Source organism: Mirounga angustirostris, unplaced genomic scaffold (genome assembly GCF_029215605.1).
Source record: "Mirounga angustirostris isolate CCGP_5_RB_7025 unplaced genomic scaffold, mMirAng1.0.hap1 SCAF_5, whole genome shotgun sequence".
NCBI classification, from domain to species: domain Eukaryota; kingdom Metazoa; phylum Chordata; class Mammalia; order Carnivora; family Phocidae; genus Mirounga; species Mirounga angustirostris.
The window spans coordinates 176,173,910-176,189,603 of NW_026991713.1; the positions used below are offsets into that span (position 1 = coordinate 176,173,910).

At 47.6% G+C, this 15,694-nt stretch overlaps 1 protein-coding gene across 11 annotated transcripts in view; it reads left to right on the forward strand.

The window, feature by feature from the left end:
* Window positions 1-15,694, forward strand: part of RNF216 (ring finger protein 216) — a 155,626-nt gene that overhangs the window by 84,920 nt on the left and 55,012 nt on the right. Inside the window, exon 14 of one of the 11 annotated variants that reach the window (XM_064593335.1) lies at window positions 126-369. The exons of 9 other annotated variants lie outside the window; for them this stretch is intronic. In XM_064593335.1, the coding sequence (XP_064449405.1) occupies window positions 126-338 (213 nt within the window). In that variant the 3' untranslated portion in view covers window positions 339-369. Of the gene's footprint in view, window positions 1-125; window positions 370-10,250; window positions 14,993-15,694 lie in introns of those variants that run through there. One more of the 11 variants, XM_064593338.1, reaches the window with a different exon arrangement.

Genomic DNA, 15,694 nt, shown 5'->3' on the forward strand with positions numbered 1-15,694 from the left:
CTCACCCTACTTCATTTACTGTCTTTTTATAGCTTTTTACGCTCTTCTCTCAATGTAAAATAATTGAAAGACGAATCATTGCTAGAAATGCTTTTCAGTTTTTCAGAGTTCTGTGCTTTTAACAGCAGAATGAGAGCCTGGTGTCCTTGCTGCCCAGCGGTGGGAATCCAGGACTTGAAGCAGGAGTGTCTTCTGTTAAGAATACTCTCGTGACTGTTCCAGGAAAGCTTGGCAGAGCTTCATGCAGTTTCAGTGGTAAAGTTCCATCTTACTCATTTGAACTGCATGGCTCCCTCCGTCTGTTAGACCTAGATTTGTGTCAGGGTCTGTATTTGTAATCATGCAGAAGTGAGATTCACGTAACAGAAACTTTTGATGCAAAAATTTGTGTTGTCAGTTTTCTCAATTAGGGAACAAAATAAACAGAAAACAGAGACTTTGCTGATTGGATGTACCCATTCCTCTGATAATTATTTACTGCTCGAATCACCTCTCTAGTTTCATTTCTAAAAGCTAGTACCCTCTATCAAGCATAAGTAAACTTGTCAGAACAGCTGCTTTTTCCTGCTAGAAAACAGAGGAAACAACAGGATGATGGGATGCTAATTATGGAATGACAGTAAGAATTCTGGGCATAACCTATGTAATCTAGGCAAGTTCTTCATTCTCTTAGTAACTTGGTTTCCTCATCTGTAGAATGGGAATGATGACACCTGCCTGTCTCCCACTGGGTTGTCTGAGGATTGAAGAAAGGGATGTTTGTAAGGTTCTTAGGTGGCACCTTTCATCTTCAGAAATTGGATATCTTCCTTCCAAGACACACAGTAGGTTGGGGTGACCACAGTCTCTTCAGTGGTTGATTATCAAAGAGAAGGTTATCCCTGGAAGATGACAGAAATCGATGTGTTTTAACAAGAAAATAAAATAGGATCCCAGGACAACAGAAGCAAAGAACTTTTCCAAGACCTGGGGGGCGGGGGGGGCGGGGGGTAGCTGCCCTGTCAAGACCCAAAGTGAGGACCAGGGAGAGTTAAAAAACTAAGTGGGGATTATCAATGGGCAAATGATGTGGAGCCTGAAAACAGTGAAGATGTTTATCAAGGCTCATTTTTCTAAAGCTCAGGATGACCAGAGATTCTAAATGCTACGTTCTTCCTGCCATGTTTTTACGTGTACTTCACTGAATTTTTTACATAGTTTTCTACAAGATCAGTACTTAGAACGCATTATAATGCTATGAATGTAAAGAATTCACATTTTGAAAATGTTTTGCCTTTGTCCAAGCCTTCTTAACATACATATTTAATTACAAGGCATAAGGATTAATGGGGCTTTGAATATTTAAAGCTCTTTTCCCAAGATTAATTTGATTTAATTACCCCTGAGCTCAGCATTTGCAGCCTTGGTGACTTGCTGTTGGGATGTGTCTATGAGAGGAGAGGGGCTCAGGCAGGCTTCCCTACCCACCAAGCCCCTTCCTGTTCATTTTCAGCTCATCACTTTGTCCTTTCAGTGGTGGGAAGAAAGGGAAGGGTAGTAGAAGTTGCCTCAACGGAGTTCATCTTATAGCTTGCTGTATTTTCAAAGTAGCAATGTTTAGTGTGCATCCCTTGGCATCCAGGACAATAAAATAACAACAATTTCTACAGCCCTGCTCTTCCAGAGACTTAAAAATCCTCTCTTGAGCCCTGGGTCCTTCAACCCTGCTGGCCGGTGTGAAGAGGAGGAACAGGCACAGGCCCCAGAAGAGCTTGGACCCCAGGCAGGGGCCAGTGGACATCTCCTCTCCTAACATGGATCGCAGTTACCCGTCTAGTTGTGAAGGCAGAGGAGGTCCGAGGGCCTGTGGAGCAAAGAGAAGGAGGCATCTTTGTTCAGAGTGACTGTGTTCTTTCTATCTCAGGCTGCCACCACCAGCAGAGCCACCCTTGTGTCCACCTCTTGGTAGATGACAGTTGTGGGGAGCTTCCCTGGTTCCTGCAGCCCAAGGCCAGTGACTGAAGGCTCACCCTCTTTCTGCTGTGGTCTGGCTCCCTCTAAGAGGCAGAGTGTGGAATGAGCAGCCAGTAACAAAGGTGGCAGGGTTGAGGGGATGCACAGGTGTAGCCTAGCGGAAGCTGGCTTCCTCCAGTGTGCTACTCCCTGGTAGCGGGGCCAGGCATTTGTGCTCAGCCTGAGCAGGTGGACAGGGTATTGAATGATGGCCCTTCCCTGCACAGCCTGAGCCTGGGGTTAGGGAGCATCAGTAGACTGCCCCAGCAGGAATTCACGTTTCCTTCCTGTTGCAGGACAGCAACAGCTGCAACACAAAAAGCTGCAGTTTTGTGCCTTGAGCAGATGCTGTTCGGGAGCCCATTGGAATAGCTGTTAAGATACCAGTAGAGGCTGCCCTGTTCTCCTCTGCTCAGCAGCCAGGGCACAGGCACCCAGGCCTTGAGCAGATCTGAGAACACGACACAACTCCTTTGGGTGATCTTCACTGCCACTGACACGAGCCGGGCTTGCTTTCCAGAAGCCCCAGGGACCTCACACTCCAAGAGTGGTGGCTGGTGCTTCCTGCAGCAGGTCAGGAATAATAAAGACTGGCAATAGTTTGGACATCAGGATGGTTTTCTTTGTTTTTGTTTTTGCTTTTTAATGCACAGGCTCAGCTTAGAAAGCCCAGCTAGTGGAACCCCATGTTCAGCCATCACATATGTGTGAAACACTGGCCAGGCTGAATTGCTTTTCTGCCCCCTTGTTCTTCACACATCACCGTCTGCTTTTATCTAGTCCTTAACTCAGCCACAGCCAGCCTTCTCACTGTATGTAACTTGTCATATCATAATGTTACTATTTTTCCTTAAAAGCTTCCCTGCCCTGACCTGCACCCCATATCCCCCCACAATAACTGTGCAATTCATTGATTATCTGCTATTGTGCTAAGCTCTTTAAAAGCTATCCCCAGGGGGTGCCTGGGTGGCTCAGTTGGTTAAGCGACTGCCTTCGGATCAGGTCATGATCCTGGAGTCCCAGGATCCAGTCCCACATCGGGCTCCCTGCTCAACAGGGAGTCTGCTTCTCCCTCTGACCCTCCCCCTCTCATGTTGTCTCTCTCTCATTCTCTCTCCCAAATAAATAAAATCTTAAAAATAAAATTAAAATAAAATAAATAAAAACTACCCCTAGGCTTTAGAGTAACCCTGAAAGAGGTATCATTACCCCCATTTTACCAGATGGGGACACTGGGGCTTGTGAGGTGACCCGATCAGGTGGGGGCCACTGGCGCAGATGGTGGAAGGATTCACCTGAGGCAGAACAAAAGAGATAAGAGTTTACTGAACACACTGCAAGGGAAATGTGGGCAGGAGAGCAGAAGGGAGGCTGTCTGCCAGGACGTCGTGATGGGGGCCTAGAGTTAAGAGGGGAGTGAGGAGGTGTGGGCACACACACAATTTCCCTTTTGTGGTACCTGTGCCCGCTCGTAAGTAGCCCATTGGTGGGCCTATGGCTCTTTCAAGGTGGGTCGCCTGATGGGCCTGTTTGCATTCAGCCCGGTGGCCCCTGTGGGCCCTTGTGCCTTACTCGTGTTTCCGTTCCTCGAGCCTGTTGCCTGAAAGTGGCCTCTACCTGGCTCAGAGGTTAAGTACACAGACAGCAGAGCCAGGATTGAGGCCAGCACATTTGTTTAGTATGTTCTAGTGACATAGTTAAGATAATGATGCCTGTGGGGCGTCTGGGTGGTGCAGTCGGTTAAGTGTCCAGCTCTTGGTTTTGGCTCAGGTCGTGATCTCAGAGTCCTGAGATCGAGCCCTGAGTCAGGCTCCACGCTCAGCATGGAGTGTTTAAGACTGTCTCTCCCTCTTCCTCTGCCCGTCCCCACATGCATGCACATGCACTCTTTTTTTCTCTCTCTCTCAAGTAAATAAATAAATCTTTAAAAAAAGATCATGGTGCCTGTGGCCAACGTTACTTCTTACAGAGAGCAAGGAGATAACATTGCACCTGCCTTGGTGTGGTGAGGAATGTGGGAGGCACCAGCCATCCCTCTAATCACTGCGTGAGAAGAGCAGCTATCCTTTATGGGGCACACCCAATTTCTCATTTATCTTTATGGGGATCCTGCCAGGTACTTGCTTTCCCCATTTTTATTGATGAGGAAGCAGAGGGGGCGGGACTTGCTCAGCCTCACACAGATCCCTCTGGTCCCTGTCCTCCTCTTCCTACCATGTGATGCTGTAATCTTCAGCTTGTGGTCTCGCATTTGCTTTTTGCCACATGATTGTAATTGTTCCAGAAGTACCATGTCGTGCCGAGCTGCCTTTTTTTTTTTTTTTTTTTTTTTTTTACTTCGCCTGACAGAAGCACCTTCTGCATTCTTAAACAGTTTGTAAACCCGTGTCCAACATATGTGCTTTGGTCGAGTTACATATGCCCCAAGCCGAGCTAGAAAGTGTCTTCTGCTTTTGCTGCTGCAAATAATGCAGTGCATGGCTTTGCACATAAAGCCTGCTCTTTTTTAGAATTACTCCTTAGGATAGGTCCCTAGAGTAGAACTCCTGGGTCCAAGAGAATCCATTTTCTTGAGACTTCCAAAATTCTTTCCAAAAAGGGGTGCACATAGTTCTCTTTCCTCCAGTACGTGCTGCTTATTTTAAAAGGAAAACTGTTGTAGTCTGTTCTTCAGCCCAGAGACTGGCTGCCCTTCCAGGCGGACACTGACAGCTGTGAAGGGCTACTTTGTGAAGTAGCTTTTGAGGTGTTTCCAAAGGATTTCATAACAAAATAGGAATTTTTAGGGGCTCTTGGATGGCTCAGTCGTTAAGCGTCTGCCTTCAGCTCACGTCATGATCCCAGGGTCCTGGGATCCAGCCCCCCATCGGGCTCCCTGCTCAGCGGGAAGCCTGCTTCTCCCTCTCCCACTCCCCCTGCTTGTGTTCCCTCTCGCGCTGTGTCTCTCTCTATCAAATAAATAAATATAATTAAAAAAAAAAAAGTGAGATACACAATGATCTCACATCACTGAGCATGGTCAGAATCCGACACAGGAGTGGAGGGATCTAAGGTGGAGCTGGAAGGACTACCTAGTGGGTGATAGTGTCCTTCAGTGATACAGGGGAGACCGAGAACAGCTTTGTGAGGAGACCAGGGGATCCCGGTTTGTGTTTCAGAAATGTGTAGCCAGGTGGAGCTGTAAACCTGCTGCTTAGGGGAGCCGTCAGAGCCTGGGCCCAATGGGGAGGGACTGATTTTGCCTGGGAGAGTCAGATATCGTGGAGAAGCAGCTCCAGGACTGGACCTAGAAGGCCGCTGTAGGGCTGGGGCAGAGGAGTAGGAGAGGCTCCCAGAAAAGGATGCAGCATATTGAAAGTGTTTCCAAGGGTGGGTGGGGAGATGACGTGGCTGGGAGGAGGACAGTCCCTGTGGGAAGTCCATCCAGGGTGGGAAATGGGTGTGACATGTTCACATTCAGTGTCTCGGAACTTCTGACAGCAGTTTGAAGGAAGGACTGGAGGTGAGAAGAGGTTGGAGGCAGAGAGAGCAGTAAGGGCAGCTTGCAGCATGAAGACAGACCGTGCACCTCGTGCAGCCGCACTGCCGCCCTCATCACGGGCCCATCTGTCACCAGCAGGAAGGCAGACCATGGGCGGACCGGCCTGTGGAGCTGCTGGGGAGCGGCTGGCTCTATCAGAGTGTGATGGGGGCAGGCTCTGGATCCTGTGTGTTGCTCTAGCTGTTCCTGGGCCAGTTATTTTTTGGGTTTTGTTCTTTTTGTTTTGTTTTCTTAAAGTAGGCTCCACGCCCAGCATGGAGCCCAATGTGGGGCTTGAACTCATGACCCTGAGATCAAGACCCGAGCTGAGACCAGGAGTCAGACACTTAATGGACTGAGCCACCCAGGCACCCCCCTGGGCCAGTTTTAAAAGCACTCCTGCGGCTGTTCTCCTAAGATCAGGTGTTTAAAATGCACACACAGAAATACGCTCCTCCTCTCAGTGCTTTGCTTTGCTTTGCTTTGCTTTGCTTTGCTTGCTTTTTAAATTGCATCCTGCAAGAGCACATTCCATTGGCGGGTTCCATGGCAGGAATGTTCTTTCACTTGCTTCATTTCAGTGGATTGATTTTGTGATCCATTGCCACACCTAGAGCTCAGGCCTTGTCAAATGACTGATTATGCGGTGCAGACGTCAGCTCCCGGAAACAGGTGGGGAGGACTGCTGAGGGGCTCCCCGGTCAGCTTTCCCACTGTTGGAAGGCCTCTCCCAACTTCCCCTGGAGTCCTCACAGCCTGACCCTCGGAGATGGGCCAGGCAACAGTGTTCCCTGTGCGGCTCCGTTCTGGGCCTAGTAAGAGATTGGCCCAAAATCCCTAAGTGGTGGCAGAGCAGGCTGTCCATCGGGCGCTGTTGGCGGGCCCGGCCGGAGCAGCTCTGCCCGTGTTGAGACCCTGGCCCCTGTCTCAGTAGCTGTGCGGCCTTCCGCCGCCCACCTCACCCTGTGCTGCAGTCTCCTCATCTGGCAGAACGGGGAGGAGAATAGCATCCTTGGGGGGAGGTCTGTTACCAGGACTGAATGACTTAAGGTAAGAACGTGCTTAGTCCATAAAAGCATTCAGCCGGTACTGGCTGTTGTCACTCGTCCTGCTGCGTATCTAAGCTCCTCCCCTTAGATTTGGCAACCTTACTCAGTGGCTTTTCAATAGCCTATGCTCAGGGCTCCCATACATTTCCTTGTTGCTCTGCTCAGGGCCATTTCCAATCCCTGTGTGGGCAGGGTTATTGGAAAGCAACTGGTAAACAGCCTGTGCCACCCATGTCTCCAGGGCTCACGCTCCACTGTAGCAAGCGGCCTCCTCGGCTGCCTCTGTGGACCTGTCCAGTCCTTTTTTCACTCTCCATGTTCTGTCAGCTCTCGGTTTCCTTCTTTTAAAGTGAGAGAAGCCAGCTCTCACTTGGTGAGCTGGTGTCCAGAAATAGGCTCTGTCACCTTCTGTGTGAGGGGCCTCTCCATCCTGATTGCTGGAGACGCCGTTAGGGCAGGGTGCTCTGCACTGCGCAGTCGTGGCCGCCACAGTGTACATGCTGGAAGCGAGTTGTCGCATTCAGTCCTGTAGCCCTGTTACACCCTTTTATAGATTTGGACACTGAAGCTGGGAGAGATGAGGCACCCACCCACCTGTGGTCACCATTTAGTAAGTGGCCGAGGCAAAGTGCCCAGATCTACCCAGCGTTCCTGACCACAAGTTATGTGGGGAGCCCTGTCACACTCCTCTGTCTGAATCCCACTTGTCTGTGTGACGAGATTACCGGTATGTATGTGGCGAGGCTGTGATGCTGATCAGAGGATTATCTCTGGCAGACCACTGACTGTTAGTTCCCTTCCTGACACTGGTCACAAGCCATTGTTCTGCAGATCCTGTTTGTGAAATGTGGATAAAATATTTACATTGCAGGAGCTCAAATGACATAAAGCTGTGTTGTGTCTCTCTGCACGTGGATACTTTAAGTGAATTGAAAGCCTTGTTGACGGCCCCAACATGGGTAGTAGGTTTCCAAGGGTGATATTATTAGTCTAGTGAGGAGCTAACAGTTACAGCAGGCAGCCAGCAGAGGACCCCAGAGCCTCACAAAAAAAGCCTAGATTCTGGCCCAGGTTGGATGCTTGCCAGTTCCCAAGCCAGCGCCCTTTGGCTCAGTAGGGATGCATTTAGTAGGCAAGCCTGCACTGGAGCGCTCATCTCTGAACTGGGAGGAAACCCCAGCACCTCCAGCATCCAGATAGGAATCAAGCAGAAGGTAGAAATTACAGTAATTATAGAAGAACAGTTGGAGAATCTGGTGACCTGATAGTCATGTGTGATTTTGCTTTGTGTAGTGCGTGAGACTGTGTGCCATTGTATGTAAAGGAGTAACCCACTGACTTCTGCGGGAACCAGGAAGGGAACAGGAAATTAATTGTTCAACTCCTTCACATTCTAGTATCCCCTTGCCCTGATTCTTACTGGGTTTCTGATTCAGTAACCCTAATGGTCTCCGCATGTATGACCCTCCCTCTGGGCAGATTCTTTCCTGGAATGTTCTGAGCAGCTGTCCCAGGACTGTGGACAGTAAATGCTTGTGAGGTAATGACAGACACGCCTAGAATGGAATTAGCTGTTTGGCTCTTAACCCTCAGTATTAGCAATTGAATGGCCAGATTCCAGACTGGTTCTTAGTAATTTCTTTCCACGGATCCTGACTAGGTGCTTAGAACAATGCCTTTATAAGGGCTTGTTATTATTATCATCTACTGAATACTGTATATGGAGCTTTCAATCATGGTCTACATCTTATTTTTCTTTTCTAGGTTTTTTTTTTTTCCCCTTTATGGTAGAAAATTTGGGGAAATGGTAAGAAAGCCAAAAGAATGGTTATATCATTAGCAGTCACGTCCTACAATGGGTACGACTTCTCTCCTGCACACCTTTAGTGAACATTGGAGGCATTGACGCACATACACCAAGTAGAGCACGTAGTATTCGGAGGCAGGGAAAAATGATCAGTAGAAATGTGTGCTCAGCAGTCTCTAAGTAATACGTGCTTGCTCTGAAATGAACACCCTGACAGTTTAGAAATAATACAAAGTAAAATCTTTTTCAGCTTTCCACACCTTGTAAGCTCTGTCAGAGTGCTCTTAAAATGTTGGGTGGGAAGGCTGTACACATTTAGATTCTGTAGTGATATTTTACTTAAATTGGGCCTCTGGTTAGGTTTCTTCTTAAGGTCATTTAACGGGGTGCCTGTGTGGCTCTGTTGGTTAAGCATCTGCCTTTGGCTCAGGTCATGATCCCAGGGTCCTGGGATCGAGTCGCATCGGGCTCCCTGCTCATCGGGAGCCTGCTTCTCCCTCTCCCACTCCCCCTGCTTGTGTTCCCTCCCTCTCTGTGTGTCTCTCTCTGTCAAATAAATAAAATCTTTAAAAAGAAAAAAAGTCATTTAATACAGCTTCATTTGGTTTGTCTTTTAAGAAGCAATAACCCTGGGACACCTGAGTGGCACAGTTGGTTAAGGGTCTGCCTTCGGCTCAGGTCATGATCCCGGAGGCATGGGATCGAGTCCTGCATCAGGCTCCTTGTTCAGCGGGGACAAATAAAATCTTTTGAAAAAAAAAAAAGAAGAAAAAGAGCAAGAAGCAATAACTGCTGCCCACTGGAAATAGGGACCTTGGTGAGATTGCGTCCTGCAGTCTCTGGTCCCCTGGGAGCAGCCCAGCTGGACGCACACCTGGTCCTAGGTCCAAGGTCAGCCTTAAAATCACAGCGTGGGACAATGGCTAGAGGGGAAGCACTTAGAGCCTGAGACCTAAGGAAGGCCGGTGGTTTTTCTGTATGTCATGGTTCTCGTATTGTCCTGTGTGTTTGTGAGTCCTTTATTTTTTTTTCCACTTGTTAGGTCTGAAGTGCTATTCTTCCATAAAAATAAGGTCTTAGATTGGACCAGCTTTTTCCGGCTCAGGGCTACTCTTTCCAGGTGTGCCTCTCCCCCTCCTGTGCCCTCTCAGGGTGTCCCAGGAGCACCACTGAAGCTGTGGGAGCCACAAGCCAGGCCGCCTGCACTGAGCAGTGGGTCTGGAGCATATGGCACCGTTTCTGTCTGCGGGGAGCAGCTCACTGGCTCTGTTGCAGGTCGGCCAGGACAGGGCTTGTCTTGTTTTTTTACACCTGCCGTCAACACTTTCACTGCCAGCTTTGTTTTGTGTTAAAGTTGACATAAACTTCTCAAGTATGGGGCTGGGGAAAAGGGAGTTTCTTTGGAACCAGAACTCGATAGAGGTGGTGCTGTGAGCTTCAGGATCTGTGTGCTTCTGTCTCTCCCCATCCACTGAGACCCAGCCCGGGGAAGTGTCTCTGGAGCAAGAGCCTCACACATGGGCCCATGACAGCCCTGGTGTTTGAGAGGGAGGATGGGAAGTACCCTGTGCAATCGCTAGCTCGTAACAGACACCGAATAAATGGCGCCTCATTCTAAGTGTTCCAGAGCCATTGCTGCTTTCCATGCTGTTATCTTCAAATGAAAAATGAAGCTTTCAGTTAAATTGTGGGATTCTGCCGTGTTACAGCTGAAGCACTAACTGCTTTGCATACACGTTGCTTTAAAGGCTCTCCTCCTCGTGCTCTTACAAGCACAGGAGCGTCAGCACCTCTTTGAACAGTCTTCCCTAGGAGTCCTGGGCCAGCAGATTTTTCTCATAGGCTGTGGTTTCTTAAGGTTGTTTGGGTTTTTTCTCTTTAGCCAGTTGGAAGAGGTTCTTCAGAACCTTCCGTCTTCCTGTTCCACCTGGCGCAGAGTCTCATGCTGGACTGAAGCCCTGGCCTCCTGCACTCCGTCCCCAAGTCTCCTCCCTCCCAGCTGTCCTGTAATGCCAAGTCAGCCTTGCCATTCCTTCACATCACCTCGGGAGAACCTGCAGTGGCTTCTAGAGCTCCAGGCTTCTGACACTTTTTCTAGTCTGGCCCCTTCCTCACTTAGTAGTTAAGGAAAGCTACATGTGATACCTTTTCAAAAGTGGGCTGGGAGTGGTGAGGACGACGGGGGACCGCCTGGCGAGTATAGCATTTCAGTGGATGAATGTTTCCTTGGTGCCCGTAACTGTCCTCAGCTGTATCCAGGCCTGGGCCTGACTCGTGGAGTGCAAACCGAGAAATTGTAGAGTGGACACACACACCAGCCAGATCCAGCTCACAGCCGTGCCTGTGTAGTCCTCACCGACATTATGGACTGGTTTTTAGTTAGCTACCGATACATAAAATCAGATTTTGTGTACAATTCTAGATCTCTGGCTCCTCTTAAATTTAAAACCTTGGGCAAACGCAATCTCACTTTTGTTTGGCAGCTGTCTTCTTGAATATTACAGTCTCCTGAAAGCTAGGGACAGAGTCTTATTCATGGTTTTATTTCCACTTCCTAACACAGTGTTTGGGCTTGCTTGGTAAATATTTGTTGAAATAGATGTAATTATCAGACCTAAATATCGTTAGCTATTTGTTGTTGGTACTGGCAAGAGGATACAGTAAGGTGGATGCAAATTTAGTTCAACATGTATTTTCTGAGTTCTGGAGACCTCTCTTTATGACCTCTTTTTATGCCCAGAAAATATATTCAGAGTCTCATTCCTGTCGAAGTTGGTCAGTAGCATAAACTATCTCTTCACATTGCAAGCACTCCACTCTTATTAGGGGGTAGGGGTGGTTATTCTAAGGCTGGTTGCTTTGCTCCTCTTTTACTGAATATAGCAAACATATCTCTCCAACCTCATCATTTTGTAGGGTAAGAGTATTTGATGTCATTAGTGAAGACAAAAGTAACTGGGGCACCTGGCCAGTTCAGTTGGTAGAGCATCCAGCTCTTGATCTCAGGGTCCTGAGTTTGAGCCCCACATTGGGTGTAGAGATTACTTGTTTAAAATTTTAATTAATTAACTGATATAACTACAAGATTAATGTTCCCCCAAAGTAAACACACATTTAGAGGCAGCTACTTCCAGGAAGCCATGTGTTCATCTGGATTAGAAATGGTGACATTCTTGGTTTTCTGGGACTTAGTCATAGTCTCTACAGCCTGTGTTTCACATCTGTCCCCCCCAAGAATCATCACTTAGAGTCTCCAGCACGTACGTAGATCGGAGGGCAGCGTGAGGGGACCACGACTGCTCTGGAGGCACCACCATCTAGTATTTGATTAACGTCGAAGGCTACTTTATTCATTTGCTAGGGCTGCTATAGCCAAATGTCACAGACTGCGGGGCTTAGACAACAGTAACTTATTTTTTCACATTTCTTAATATATTTTGATTTTTCTGGAGTCTCTAAGTCCAAGATCAAGGCATCAGCAGGTTTGATTTTTTTCTAAGACCTCTCTCCTTGGCTGCAGGTGGCCCCCTTCTCCCTGTGTCCTTCCATGGTCTTTCCATTGTGAACATGCATCTCTGGTGTCTCTGTGTGTGTCCAAATCTCTTCCTCTAAGGACACCAGTCAGATTGGATTAGGGTCTGCCCTAAGTGCTTTTTGTCAACCTAATCACCTCTTTTAAAACCTTATTTCCAAGTAGATACACATTCTGAGGTACTGGGGGTCAGGACTTAAGCATCTGAACTTGCGGAAGGGGGCACAGTTCAGTCCATAACAGCTACAAATAAATGATATGGTTGGTTGGTTGTTTTTTTTACTGGGTCAGATAGTCGGAAGAGCAATAAAAAGCTAGAATGGTTATGATTGGGCTTATAGTTGAGCCAGAGACAAATCAATTAGAGTATTAGCAAATGCATCCCTTGTGTATTTCCAGGCCCAGCCTTCATCCAGGCACATGGAGCAGTTGCTTCTGAGTCTGAGTAGTGCAGAGCTTCGGGAGCCTGGCAAAAGGCACATGGCTTCTAGTGAAGTGTATCCTATTGTCCATCTGTTGTTATTTTGAGCAGTTGCTGTAAGGAAAGAATTAAGGATGAAAATAGATTTTAGCGTGCCAGAGCAGGCTACCCTCTGGCAGCTCTCTGCAGGGCCAGGTACTCACGGGAATCACTGTAAGCCCTATAGGGGAGGGGACGTGGATGGGGTGCAACTGGGGCAGCTCCCACTGTGGACCTTCAGCTCTACCTCCCTGGGCTGGATTCTTGCCCTCCAGGAAAGCTATAGGTGGGCTGCTCATGTGGCCACCACTGCACATTCCCCTAGGTAGGCCCTGTAACAGGAACTGAGAGCCGGGGCTGCGGGTGAATCCTGAAGACAGCTGGGACAAGATGGGAGGGAAGTCACATTTGCAACATGCGGTGTTAGGAGACAAACTCACAATCAATACTTTACTTGCATTTCTGCCTCCAGAGCTCACGTTTAGGTTTTTGAATGTAAAGAAACTAATGAAAAAGTAGGAGTAGGGATTAAGCATGCTTTAGGATCAGAATGGTAGGGATGCAGTATTGATTTCATTTCTCCCTAATCAAACTTCTGTGACAGTTTGAGATACTGGCATCCTTAGGTTTGTTTTATAGCACTCTAGCTAACGGGACCAAAAACGTATACCCAGGAATAAGCAAACAAGACAGTAAAAGATGGTTTGTCTTCATCCGACAGTCGGCTCAGCATTCTCCCGTGGGCCTGAATATCTCCTCTTGGCAGCTTTCCCAGCATGACATGGCATCAGGCAGGCCTGCCTCCCCACATAGCTGGGTCCTTCTTGCATCGGCAGGCAGCCACAGTGCCCAGGCAGGTGTGTGCTCAGTGCAAACAGTTTATATACAGTCCTGAAGCTGTGTCAGCGGCGTTTACAAGAGTGCTTTCCAAAACGCATTGTCCGCCATCTCATTTTCAACAGTATTTGTTAAATTTGATCCTGAGTTTAGTCTTTGCTTTACAAACATGAACAGTTGTAGACTTCACTGCCCAGCCCTTCCTGACACCTCACTCTCTAATACCTTTTTGGTATCTTACTGTTGAATCTGTTGATCACCTTCCACTTGAAGCAAGATGGAGTGATGGTTTCAGGGGCACTGAGTAAAAGAATGGGTAACGAAAGAATAAAGTCAACTTCCCTGTAATTGCCAGTAGCAAAACTTGATCTTCTGAAGAACCCAGATTGTCTGATTTTTTTATTTTTTTTTTTTTTCCTGAATAGAGGTATCAAAAGGATCAGCAAAACCAAAACCTGTGTAAAAAGAGGTCAGGGCGGGGCACCTGGGTGGCTCAGTCGTGAAGCATCTGCCTTCGGCTCAGGTCATAATATCAGGGTCCTGGGATCGAGCCCCACGTCTGGGCTCTCTGCTCCGCGGGAAGCCAGCTTCCCCCCTCCCACTCCCTCTGCTTGTGTTCCCTCTCTCGCGGTCTTTCTCTCTCTGTCAAATAAATAAATAAAATCTTTAAAACAAAACGAAAAAGAGGTCAGGGCTTCTTAAAGGTCACTGTGTATCAGAATCACTGGCTTTTGTGTCAAAATGCAATTCTCTTTGGTAGGTCTAGAGTGGAGCCTGCTGTTCTGCATTTCTGACAAGCTCCCAGGTACGGACAGTGCTGCTTATCTTTTGAGGAGCAAGGGACTAGATAACTGTCCCCTGAGGGGACCATCTGTAGCCACCTGCCTGCCTGAAATGTTCTACAGTGTTCTTTATAGTATGATGTCCCACAGAACTAAAAATCATTGATTAAACCACTCCTCTTTTGAAGGAGAGGACTAGTTTTCAACTGGAGAAAGAGCCATGTGAGCATGTGAGTAGGAATGTAGGAACAGTAGTGTCTGGAGACGTCTGATGGGTGATGTACTAACCAAACAGTGTTGTGCTATTTTCCGTAACAAAAATATGTGAAAGACATTCATACCATAACTGGAGTTGTCAAAGCTTGTGAACTGGGAGAATAAAAGGAATAAGGGATTGGAAGAATAGTGGCTTGCCCATGCTGTTTATCATGAAGTGTCGCTCTACTGAGACCAGTGTCAGTGGCCCTGTTGCTATGCCTTCCAAGCTGGGAATCTCTCCCACACACTGCTTATCATGCCACAGTGTCAAGCTGACATTTTTTCCCTCCTTTCTCTGACCACGCACTCTACTCATATCTCCTGTGCCCAAGAGAGACGTTCCTTTTTGTCGTACTTCAGTAGTAGCAGGAGGGAATGAACGAAAGCCCACCTTTGCTGTTTACTCTGAAGAGGGTTTTTTGATTTGTGGGTGCATTTTACAGGGCGAGAGGGTTGTTTTGTTGTTGTTGTTTTTAATGAGAAGGTGAAAAACTACCAGTGTGGGCAGCAGCTTTCTCTTTGCAAGCCTGCTACATAAATGGCACTTGTGAAATATGGAATCACCCTGACTTCCAGCTAAGGTCAAGGACAGGAAGGTCCTGTCTAGAGGAGGGGGACTGTCGTCTGCAGCACATCAATCAGCAAGCCATGTTACTCTTGGTTTTCTTATCCTGCTTGACAAGAATTAAACAGCCCATCATTATACCTCCTCAGTTGATACCAGAACAGAATTAGTGAATTTTGAGGTGGCCAAGAAGGATCAAAAGTGATTACCTTTTTTTTTTTTTTTTTTAAGTAGTCTTCACACCCCATGTGGAGCCCAACACAGGGCTTGAACTCACGACCCTGAGATAAAGACCCAAGCTGAGATCAGGAGTCGGATGCTTAACTGACTGAACCACCCAGGTGCCCCAAAAGTGATTACACCCTTTAATTTGCTTTACCTTTGTTCTTTCTGGGAAGACAGAGTTCTGTCTCCTCATGATGTAAATTTGAGAGAACTGTGAATTCTTTGGAGGAAAGTCATCCTAAAAACCTTTACAAGTGTGTGATCCCCTTGATTCCCGTCCCTTTTCCAGGAGCTAACTGTGTGGCTGAGGGCACATGAATGGTTTATAAATGGCCTTCCACTCCCTGGGCAGTGAGGAAGACCCTGAACTCAAAAGAAAAGAGCTTTGTGGTCAAATGTAGTCCAAGCAGAGTATTGCCAGGGTTCACAGCTGAAGGATTGGGCCCTCTTATGTGGAGCTATTCCTAATATTTGAAGCCTGAAGAGAGCGTAAGGTTTGATAACATCAAGCACTGCTGACAGCACCCGGCACTCTGCTTCATCCTCAGTGGGCACTTAGTAAATATTGTAAGTGGATGGTGTCATAGAAGGTGCCCTGCAAACCATATGAGCAAAGAAGGAAGAAAAAGAAAAACAGACACACACCCAGATTGCACTACATGCAAGT